At 38.6% G+C, this 12,161-nt stretch overlaps 1 protein-coding gene across 1 annotated transcript in view; it reads left to right on the plus strand.

The window, feature by feature from the left end:
- AFF3 (ALF transcription elongation factor 3) overlaps nucleotides 1-12,161 on the plus strand; it is a 434,327-nt gene that overhangs the window by 278,621 nt on the left and 143,545 nt on the right. The window contains exon 11 of the mRNA XM_077749191.1: nucleotides 5,273-5,326. Within this exon, the coding sequence (XP_077605317.1) occupies nucleotides 5,273-5,326 (54 nt within the window). The remainder of the gene's footprint in view (nucleotides 1-5,272; nucleotides 5,327-12,161) is intronic.

Below are 12,161 nucleotides of genomic sequence, written 5' to 3' on the forward strand. Positions count from 1 at the left end.
GTCTATGGGATGTCTGTCCCCAGAGACTTCCTTTCTGTATCTGTTTAAGTAATTTGCCAGGATTCTGTCTGCTGAGAAAATGAGAAACCTAGTGTACAGCCTTTGCTAGAAAAAAATTGGCCAGATTGTGTTTCTTCAGGTCTCAAACACCAAGAATAAAAAATATAATAGGAAGAGCCTTTAGGGTTCCTTGGACACCCTCATTATGTAGATGAACAAGCTTGGCTGAAGACCTTCAAGAGGTATGGTTTATTCAATAAAGAAGGAAGGCCTTGGCCCAACACATGGATACCAATAAGTCCAAGGCTGGACAGCCTTGTTGAAAGAGAAGAGGTGTGTATGTCAGTTTTACCTGAGGGAGAGACGAGATATTGCTGTCATATTCATTGTACTCTCAGATTAAAACTCCCAACGAACCAAGAATGTAAGTTGGAAATTATGCCATTACAGAATAAGATTGCATACTTTATCTTTTGTGTTCCTACACCAGACTCAAAGGCCCCTGGTCCCAGAGGTCACAAAAGAGAGTTCTTCAGAACAACTAGAGAGTGTGTTCCCTGACTCCTGCTTGGTTCCCCAGAGACTCACGCTTTCTCTTTCCTTTACGTTCAGGCCCCCTCCAAACGCACCTCTCCTCAGTGTTATCTAGGTCAGAATTTCTCAAATTTTTTTGTAATTTAGTGTCTTTTTAAATTTTTAATTCTGATAAAATACACATATCATAAAAGTTACCATCTTAACCATTTTTGAGTGTACAATTTAGTAGCATTAAGCATATTCATATCATTGTGTGACCATCACCTCCACCCATCCACAGAACTCTTTTGATCTTCCCAAATGGAGACTCTGCTGATACACTGAACTGATAAATTGCCATAGCCAGTAACTCCCATTTCCCCCTTCTCTGGTCCCTGGCAACCACCACTCTACTTTCTGTGTCTATAAATGTTACTCCTCTAGGGACCTCATATAGTAGAATCATATAGTATATAGTCATACAGTATATACTCATATAGTATAGAATCACATAGTCCTTTGTGTCTGATTTATTTCACATAGCATAATGTCTGCAGGGTTCATCCAGGTTGTAGGCTGTGTCAGAATTACCTTCTGTTTTAAAAAGGAGTTTATTTCCTTTTTATACCTAACTTGTGTGTGTGTGTGTGTGTGTGTGTATACATATATATATACATACATATATGTGTGTGTATACATATACATATATACATACATATACATATATATACACATATACATACATATACATATATATACATATATATAATATATGTAATGGAATAATATTCTATGGTGTGTATATACATTTTGTGTTTCCATTCATCCATCAGTGGACACCTGGGTTGCTTCTGCTTTTTGGCTGTTGTGAATAATGCCAATTATGAAGAGGAATATATAAATACCACTTCAAATTCCTGCTTTTAATTATTTGGGGTGTGTACTCATTTCATACCCTTTGAACATAACCTACACAGTCAGAAGTACATTTTACATCATATCCTATGAACGTGTATATACTGAAAGAAAGGTATCAAAAAACTTTGCCCACAACTACTGACATCTTCAATTCTTATTTAATATTTTAAAATATAAGTCAAACCACACAAATTCTCCTTTGTCAGCCAATGTTCTTAACACAGTATAGGTTACTGACCAACTAATGAGATAGTCTGTGCCCAAAGAGTGAGGAAGAAGAAGGAAATAACATGCTCTGGCCCCTGCTCAGTCACCTTATGAAAACAGCCTCCACAGACTTCCCCATAGCCTCTAAAGGAAGTATTCTTCCTCATTTTCCAGATGAGGAAACTGAGACTGAAACAGTCTAAGAAACTTGTCCAAAGATTTGTATCCATTGAGTCTTCCCACTCAGCTCTGCCACAGGCTTTCTCTCTGGCCCCACTACCAGAATGTGACTAGTTTATACCTGCAGTATTCCCCTCAGAGAACCTGTAAGCATTCTCACAGGGCCAAGGAAAGCTTGAACTCAAAGTCCCAACAACTCAGGAAATTTTAGAACCCGTTCCTAGGCTCATGAGGGTGATAGTTGGAGTGTACAATATGCAAGAAGGGAAAGTTTTTCAGTGACCCCTGATTAGATCACATAAGCAACCTCTTCCTTCACTTAATGATTAAGGTGGACAGTTTCTAGATGTGAGTTTGGCACCTCTGCAATGAGCTCTTACAGTCTACAGAGGCATTAACTAATAAACTTTAGCTACTCTATTCACTGTGGCTTTAGCAGATGGCATTGTTTTTCTGAGGAATCACTTGGGCCATGGGAGAGTGTGGTAAATCAATAAATATTACCATATGTATTGATTGCAGTGGGTAATCAATAAATATTGCCTGGTATTAACAGACTGATTATGCTTCCTCCAAATGTTTTCTTTTATAAAGCTTCTGCATGCTCTTATGCTGAAGTTTTGCCCAGCATTTAGAACATAATACTTATGCAATATGAAATTGTTAGTATGAATCAGTGAATGAATGCGGAGTAACCCAAAGGATGGTTGGAATACATTTGCTGTGTGTTTTCTGTGTCTTCTTTCAGAAATACAACTAGTGAGGTTTGTTCTTTCTCTTCTACAGATTTTAATCAGATGTAAACCTCCAAAATGCAGAGCTTACATATTTACAAACTGAATTCTCCCTCCCCCACCATTGCCCCCAGATCACAGATTCTCTTTGCTTCTAATGCTGATGCCATCCTCGGCAGCCTGGTACTATTATGATACTTTACAGGCATTAAATGACGATTTTGTGCCAGACACTGTACTGTACATGCTGTCTTACTTAATTCTTGAGTAATCCAACGAGGTATATTATTACATTATTACATCCTATATTATAAAACAGAAAACCAAGTTCTCAAAGTTGGCAGAGTTGGGAGGTTCTGCAGCCATCAGTGGCCTAGATGTCAGCAAGGTTGGCCAGCTCCAGAAGCACTTGCAGGAACCACTTTCAGTTTGTGGCCTAGTGCAGAGGGCATATGAAGCAGAAGCGATTCTTTTTTTTTTCTTTTTTTTAATGTTTTATTTGTTTTTGAGAGAGAGAGAGAGAGAGCATGAGCAGGGGAGGGTCAGAGAGAGAGGGAGTCACAGACTGAAACAGGCTCCAGGCTCTGAGCTGGCAGTCAGCACAGAGCCCGGCGCGGGGCTCGAACCCACGAACCATGAGGTCATGACCTGAGCCGAAGTCGGACGCTTAACTGACTGAGCCACCCAGGTGTCCCAGCAGAAGTGATTCTTAAGGGAGAAATCCTGTTTCTTTTTTTTTTAATAATTTTTTTTTAATTTTTTTTTTTTATTTATTTCTAGGAGAGAGAGAGAGACCGCGTGAGCAGGGGAGGGTCAGAGAGAGAGGGAGTCACAGACTGAAACAGGCTCCAGGCTCTGAGCTGGCAGTCAGCACAGAGCCCGACGCGGGGCTCGAACCCACGAACCGAAAGACCATGACCTAAGCGAAAGTCGGACGCTTAACCGACTAAGCCACCCAGGCGCCCCGAGAAATCCTGTTTCTGTATAGAGGGCGGGTATTTCCCTAAAAGCCCTCAATGCCTGCTCTCCCTCCATATCATCAGGAAGACTGTATCCCAAAGAGCCGGGGAGGAGGCCTCGGGAGGAAGCCTGGTTCTGAAAGACGATGAGGAAGGGGCAGTATTCCTGCACAAGTGATGGAGAGCTTGAAAATAGCAGAGGCTGGAGTCTGGAATTTATCTGACCATCCAAATAGCTGGCAGAAGTAAAAAGACAGATTCCCAGCCCTGGCCCACCTGCTCACCTCAGAGGGCCTTCTGTTGGCAGAGTACATTTTGCTAAATCAACACTCACATGATCCTAGCAAAGCATGTAAAATATTTAAGCCTCTGCCCTCAAGGTTCTACCACAGAGAATTCCACCCCCCACTTTTAGCTTCTTAAATAGCTGAAATATACAAAGAGACAGGAATGTAGGGATAATGGGCAGGCGACCAGACTTTAACACACATGTACACACTCATCTCTCTATGTTAAAAAAAGTCATTCCTGCTTTTAAAATGAGGACTTGGTGAGATTAAAAGCTTTTCTTTAGAATAGTAAAGGTCTTGGTATATCATGATTAAGAGGTCACTGAATAGTAACTACATGCCAGACTGTGTGCTAAATGCCTTATATAAATAGGATAACTATATAATATCACAGTCCCCCAGGGAGGACAGCTGTATAGTGAAACATAGGATCACCCTATAGGTGAATCAAGTCTTTGAATCTTCATAGCAACTTAAAAAGTAGATGGTGTTAGCTCTCTTTTTTTTAATGTTTTGTTTTTGTTTTTTTTTTAAAGAATGAGCACAGGCATGCACACATGAGCGGGGGAGGGGTGGGGAGAGAGGGGGACAGAGGATCTAAAGCGGGCTCTGTGCTGACAGCAGACAGCCCTACGTGGGGCTCAAACTCAGGAACCGTGAGATCATGACCTGAGCCGAAGTCAGATGCTTAACTGACTGAGCCACTTAGGAGCCCCTAGAATCTTTTTATAGATAAAGAAAGTGAGTCTCAGAGAGCTCACACAGGTAGTGTGGCTGAGCCAGGACATTACCCTAGAAGTGTCTGACTTGAAAGCACTCTTTCTTTGAGACTGCCTCCAACTGCAGACACCTGAGCTGCGTTGTAGTGTAGACCCAGCACTGCTGGACTCCATTCCTGGTTCAAAACACAAACAATTGAAGTTAAAAGTGACCAGATGGCAGGAAAACCAGTGACGGGGGCTGTTTCATTTGAAAGAGTGCTTAACACTAAAGCCTAGAAGATTGCATTAGATTAATTGGCTTTTAGGGATGGAGGAAATAATGCTATTCATTTGCTTTTGGAGTTTGGGAGAGTAAAGAGAATAATAAGCAGGGTGAAACAAGAAAAGCAACCAATAGTTGAGTAGAACTGTTAACCATACAGCTTCACTTCTTAAAACTCTTCGATGCTAGTTTCACACAACCCAAAAAGTTGTATACTGTGAAAACAAAAAGGTCTGTTAATGGACAAATACACAAAATTGTGTTATTTTTAATTTTGAAAATATAAATCTATTTTCCATTTGGCCACAGGAAAAAAATCATTTTTCTCGTGGGCCAATTGCAAAAAATGGAGCCAATCTCTGATTTTGTGAGTTTTGTTTTCTTATTGACAATTTGGACTAGGATCATCACCCCCAAAATTTACTGAGCCCTTTACTATGTGGTAGGCACTATTCTAAGCATTTTACTCATATCATTCTCACAGCTCTCTGGAATGGTTATCCCCATTTACAGATAAGGGAAATGATGCACAGAGAGGGTAAGTAACTTGCCCAGAGTCACACAGCTAGTGTGTGACAACTGGGATTTGAACTCACTTTGATTCCTGAGCCCATGCTTTTAACTATACTTCCATACAGTCTCCATTCTGTCTATTAGACTTCAACACAATTTCAAAATACTGAATATTAATATGTCTTTGAACAAGAGAACATTATTTCTGTATTATGTGTCACCCCTGGGTATACTTAGATGTTGGAAAATGCACTTGAATTAATAATTAATGTAGTTAAGATCTTCATCTTATCTTTAAATGTCTGGACCACATCAGTACTTTTATCTCCCCTTTCAAAATGTCCAAGAAGTGATCATTTAATTGCATTTTGAAGTATAATTGAATTATATTGTTTTTCCTAATAATTACTGTTACTAATCATGCTAAATTGCCTCAGAGTGGAAACTACAGAGAGAAAATTCTTTCAGTGCCTTTGAAAATATTAAATTTGATGTACAAATTTCAAAGGAGAATGGTCAGTTAAAACTTGAGTATCTGTATGGTTTTGTGGCTGGACTAAGATCCCATATTGTCTGAGGGATCTATTTTCTAAGTTCTGGACTCGGGTGATCCAGAGCTGAGACTCTGTGGACTTCCTCAGTATCAGGATGTGGTATGCTCTGTGGATCTGTTAATAAAACTGGATGGGTCAAAAATAAACCAATGCCATGGAGAGTTATACCTAGACAAAAAGCATTCAGAAGGATAGGAATGGAAATTTCTCTTCTTCTAGCTGTAAATAGATGTCTTTGCTGTTTTTTTTATCCCTTCTGTTTAACCTCCAGACTAGGATTGCCAGATAAAACACAAGACACACAGTTAAATTTGAATTTCAGAGTAACAGGGAATAATCTTTAGTGTTAGTATATCCCATGCAATATTTGGGAATTTTTTTAGTATAACTATGCCCTATATAATAATTGGGACATATTTATATTAAAAATTATTTGTTTTTTGCCTGAACTTCAAATTTAACTGCACATCCTGTATTTTTTATTTGCTAATTCTAGCAACCCTACTAAACACCATGTAAGTTTATGTCCAACTGGACTGTAATTTAAATCCATAATTTATCAAACAATAGAAGCAAGATAAGGTGAAGAAGAGAGAGAAAAAAGAAGGGAAAAGAGATAAAGTAATAGAAGGATGAGAGAAAGTAAGAATGAATTCTGGCAATCTGCCAAGTAAAATAACTAACATTTTGCAAGAAAGAAATCCTAAAACTGAGGTCATAGGATGGAAAAAGTCTGTTTCACAGACTCTTTAGCCTGAACACTGGCCAAAAAAAAAAAAAAAGCAGGCATCATATTAACATCTGAATACCAAAGCTCATCCAGGAATGGAAAGATTTGGAATTTGAAGATCCTTAGCTTCCAGCTTTGTTAGAATACCACAATTCTTTATTAATTGCAAGGAAGATTTTGTTTTTTCAGTGAGATGTGTCAGTAATTCTATATCAAAGAAAGCTAACTTCAGTTTATGTTACTCAGATGCATTTGAAACCTCGCGGAATAACCTTTTGTTTGCTTGCCTTATGCTAAAATGCGGAAAAAAAAAACCTATCAGATACCTGATATGGAGAAGAATTCACCTCTGTTTAAAAATCACACAGTTCTGCTGTGAAGCGTGAAGATGGCTTTCTTTTTTTTTTTTTTAAGTTAAAAAATATTAACTGACAGCTTCAAGACAGATTTTTTTTAATCTCTAACCAGACAAATTACTAGAAGCAAGAAACCTCTTGCCTTAATCTGGACACGTCACAGATGTGACACTGTTCTGTAGGAGATGGCATTTTAACTGTGGATGGGGGGAAACAACCTTTGGAATTTTTAGGATGTTATTACAAGCAAGTTTACTAGTTTTTGACTTACTAAGCCACAGCTGGAGCCAGCCTTCATCGGGGTAAGAATATTTTCATGCTACTATTATATCTTTCGTATTTCAAGAGTAAGATTATTGCATTTTGGGGAATATGGCCTTTGAGGCTTGTACTGTCTGTTGAGTATGCAAATGTGAATGTCCTATAAAAGGGGAGAGGAACTGACAGTTTCCTTCTGTGCTGTAAATTTAAAGACTCCAGCAGATGAGAGTTGGGGCTGCTGGAGCAGGAATTGGATCACACCATCATGTGGGATAAAAGAAAATTTTGTATTTCTTTGAGAGGCATTAAAAGGGCTGGGCTTATGGCCTCCCTCAGAGCCAGGCAATTATGTGCCAGGCTCTCATTTCTATAATTGTTATCTTGTTGCTGCTGTTTTTTAAAAAAAATCAACCAAATGTTGTAAGGATTTTTTCCGACCAAATTAATTATGAATCTGCCTGATAATATTTTCCTTCAGATTGAAGGAAATAGGAACCATCATTGCTTTTTCTATCATCTTTCCTCCATTCTGCATTTTTGTTTCTTTTATAGGATACATTGTATCATTAGTTGAGAGAAAGAACAATGTTATTCAGTATATTTTCCCTGAAAGAAACTTCAAAAATTTCAAAGCCAGGCTCTCTCCAAGGAGCCACAGATGGCATCCCTGCAGGCCCGGCTGCCTGTGGAAAGGCACTAAGAAGCCAGAGAGAAACACATCAGTCCACCTGTGACAGCCAGCTAAGGAGCAGATGCCATTTTGATAGGAGAAATGTCCAAAAGAAATTGTCAGGTGATATAAATAACAGATAACCAGTTGATATGGTGAATTTCAATATTCGGTCCAATTAGTATATTTTTTCAGTCCAATCTCTTTACCATGGTTCTTAACCAGGGTGCACATCAGATCATGGCAGGGGGCTGGGAGGGCTTTATGAAATATGAATAGCTGCACTCTGCTGTCTCAGTTAATCAGTACCTGCTCCTATGATTCTGATACACATCCTTGGTTGAAAACCATACTCAGGGGGTGCCTGGGGGGCTCAGTTGGTTAAGCGTCCGATTTTGGCTCAGGTCAGATCTCATGGTTCATGGGTTCGAGCCCCGCATCAGGCTCTGTGCTGACAGCTCAGAGCCTGGAGCCTGTTTCAGATTCTGTGTCTTCCTCTCTCTCTGCCCCTCCCCCACTCATGCTCTGTCTCTCTCTCTGTCTCAAAAATAAATAAACTATAAAAAAAATTAAAAAAAGAAAAAGAAAACCATACTCAGGAGGTCCCATACCCAGCTAACCTTCAGAATCACTGAAAGGGCTTTAAAATGCAGATACCTGGGCCACTCCACCAGAGATTCTCATATGGTGTGGCTGGGTTTGGGATTAAATTTTTTGAAAAGCTTCACAATTCATTTTGATGATTAGTCAGATTTGGAAACCATTTTTGTCCCAAGTCACATTAATTTCATCAAAAAAGCAGTTTTTTATTAAAAAGAAAAATCTGGTCATGTGTACAGTACCTTTGGAGCAGTATCTACGTTTCCATTGTGTTCACCTTAAACTTTTTCCTAGCTTTACCCCTGCCTGCTTCTCACCCATCTCAGTAGAAGAAATGCCGGATCCTTTTCCCCTCTGGTGCCTGTGGCCTCATCTCTTCCCTCTCATCTTGTTCTTTTCTTAGGTATTCTTCCTACTTGGGCCTATAACCTGTTCATATTTTTCCAAAACAAAACAAAAACAGCCACAGCCATCAACCGTCATAGCTACTGAGCTCTCATGGGTCCTCCCCCCTGACTGCTCATCCACTACTACCACGTCTGGCAAATGTAATTGTGAGCCACCATGACCTATTTGTCACTGGGCCAAACCAGTGGCCCTTGTTGAATCTGTGATTTCTTTAATGTCTTTGCAGCCAGTGACCCCGTTGATCACTCCCTCTTTGAACCATCTATTCCTTGTCTGCGATCCTACTGTGTTCTCTTGGTTTTCCTGCCAGGGTTCAGTCTTTGATCTGTTTCTTTTTCTCTATATCCTTCTTATAGTAACGTGAATCCGTTCCCATAGCTCGAACTCTCATCTCTGTCCAGATGCCTCTCAAATCAAGATCCCTAACTCTGATGTGTGCCTTGAGCTTCTAACCAGTCTTCCCTTTCGTCCACTGAGACCCCACATCCTACGTGTTCAGAATCTAATACTCTTCTCCATTCTCTCCCCACCTCTTTCTCTTATGTCACCTACTTTTGCCTACCTAACAGTGACCCCCAGAATCAAAACCATGGTCTCTCTCTGATATTTGGCCCCAAAACTCAGTTACTTGCTATATTCTATCGAGTTCTATGCCCACAGCTTCTCCTACATACTTCTTTTTCTCTAAGTCTCCATGGCCACCTGAGTTTAGGCCTTCCCTTCTCCCTTCCCTGTCCTCTGCCCCCAGTTTCTTCATTCCATCTATATGACGCTGCCAGATTGATTCACCTAAAGTATAGTTCTAATCATGCCACTTCTCTGCTCTAAAATGTTTGATAACTATGTACTACCAAAAACTAAGTTGAAATTCCAAACCTGGATTTTAGAATCTTTTATGATCTTCCTCCTCTATTTATTTTTCTGCTTAATCTTCCACAAACTACCCTCAGTTCCCACAAACCAAATGCACCATCTAAACTTAAACTGGTACTATTCCTCTGTCACGCCCTGGGATCTTTCTTCTACATACCTTTGTTTACACCATTCTCTCCGCTAAGAGTGCTTTCTCCTGATTCTCCTATGAGAATCTCTCCTGGTTCTCACATGAGACCCTCACCTGCTTCTCCTGTGATAATGCAATATCAGTTTCAAGTTCTAGCTTGGTTTCTGTCTCTACCATTACACAAAGTTTGTTGGGTAGCTGACTTTGCCTCTAATATATTTCCTTATACTATAATGAATATATTAGTAATAAATATATGATAAGCATATAAAATCACTACAAAATGAAAATTCACCTTAGTTATTGCCTGAATATTCTGAAATGTGGGTTAGTCAGGTATTAGCACACTGACCTGGGAACATAATGCATCCATGATCTAGAACTGTCTACTTTTAATCCACTAACTAGGTGAATCCAGGCACTAGAAAAGCAAGTAGAAGATAAGAAACATGATTAGTTGCTTTTTTGGTTTGAATTCAGAGATAGTATAGGAACCAAATTCTGAAAGTCAAGTGGCTCTCCCTGGTGAAATCCTTACCTTCCAATACCCAGTACTTCATTTTACCCAATTGCAACCAAAGACATGATACTATATGCTGATACTAACCTTCTGCCTAGGGTTTTTGTGTTACATCTGAGATTTAAACTGGAGGAGGTGGCTATATTCTTTGTTTGTTTGTTTTTTAAGTACATTTATGGGCATAAAGGAGGGTGTGTTATGTAAGATACAATAAGATATTACTGGATGCAGTAATGGCTCTGAGACCTCAAAGTAACATTGGAAGGTCAGATACCACAGGGCTTAAATATTTCATACTTAAACTTCTAAAACTATTGTGATCCCAAGTGAACTGGTGAATATAGTTTTCATTGTAGAGAGGAACTTAAATGAAGTTAAAGTTTCTACATTTCACTCAAAGTGGATACCAGTGGGCTGTGATAAGTTATCTATATCTATGGCAATACTGAGAGCAACACCTAAGAAAACTGTACAAGGATTATACTCAAATACAAAAATCAAAATAGATCTCTAAAAATATTCAAGTAACCCACATGAAGCCAAGAAAAAAAAAGAAATGAGAAACAAAAGATAAAAACAATAAATAATAATATGGCAGACATAAACCCTAATATATCAATAATTACATTCAATGTAAATGGTCTAAATACACCAATTAAAATACAGAGATTGGTAGCTGGATTTTTAAAAACTGACCTAACTACTTAGGGTCTACCAGAAATTCATTTCAAACACAATGGGATCAGTAGGTTAAAAGCAAAACTGTCATGCAGACCTGCCTATCGTTCCAATAATCCTGTTTCACTTGAATGAAGTGAGTATATCTTAAATGTAAAGCTCCTGGTTCTCACACTGTATACTCTGAGGTCCAAATGACTGTCTTTCAATGTTTATAACCTGATGTCTCAACCCCCAGTGAGAAGAGTCCATTCTTTGGTATTCACCAATGTGGGAGGCTTCATTGGAACAGGCTTTTTGCTTTGGGCTCTGCTGTTTGTTTGCAGAACACCCAAGAGCGAGTAAACATACTCTTTTCACAGTAGTACCTTAGGGTTTTGCCATTGTAAATGGATCTAATGTGATATGACAAGACCAGAGAAATTGGATGTAAATTTACATTTTTGACTATGCTTGTTGTCTCACATGATACATTTAGGGTATGCAGCTCCTTTTGTAGTTTTTATTTTTACTATTTAAGTTTGGAAATGATGCCAAATTTTTGTATTTCTTTAATCAATGTGTTCTCTTTGGTGATATATATTGCAATATATATTGATGTGTGTATCAATATATACTGATATGTATTACACTTACACATACAAACACGTAAATAAGAGGGGGTGAAAATCTATAGCCTCTACAGAGAGATCCTAAGCAGCGAAATCTTGGTGCTGTGATGTACAGAAATGGAGAAGAGTATTAAACCATATTTAAGAATAAAAAAAATAAAAAATAAAAAAAAATAAAAGCAAAACTGTCAGAAAGATACAGCATGTAAAAATTAATTTTAAAATTTAGGAATGACCATATCAATATTTTAAAAGTAGGTTTTGTAGCAAAGAAAACTGCAAGAGACAAAGAGGGAAATTATATAATGATAAAAGGATCAATTCACCCAGAAGACATACCAACCTAAAATGTATATTTAGAGACAAAAGCACATCTAAATACATGAAGCAAAACCTGATATTGCTGAAAGCAAATAGTAAATCCACAATTATAGCTAGGGATTTCAAAACCCCACTTTCAACAATTGAT

The sequence above is a fragment of the Crocuta crocuta genome, unplaced genomic scaffold, assembly GCF_008692635.1.
Source record: "Crocuta crocuta isolate KB4526 unplaced genomic scaffold, BGI_CrCroc_1.0 scaffold118, whole genome shotgun sequence".
Lineage (NCBI taxonomy): Eukaryota > Metazoa > Chordata > Mammalia > Carnivora > Hyaenidae > Crocuta > Crocuta crocuta.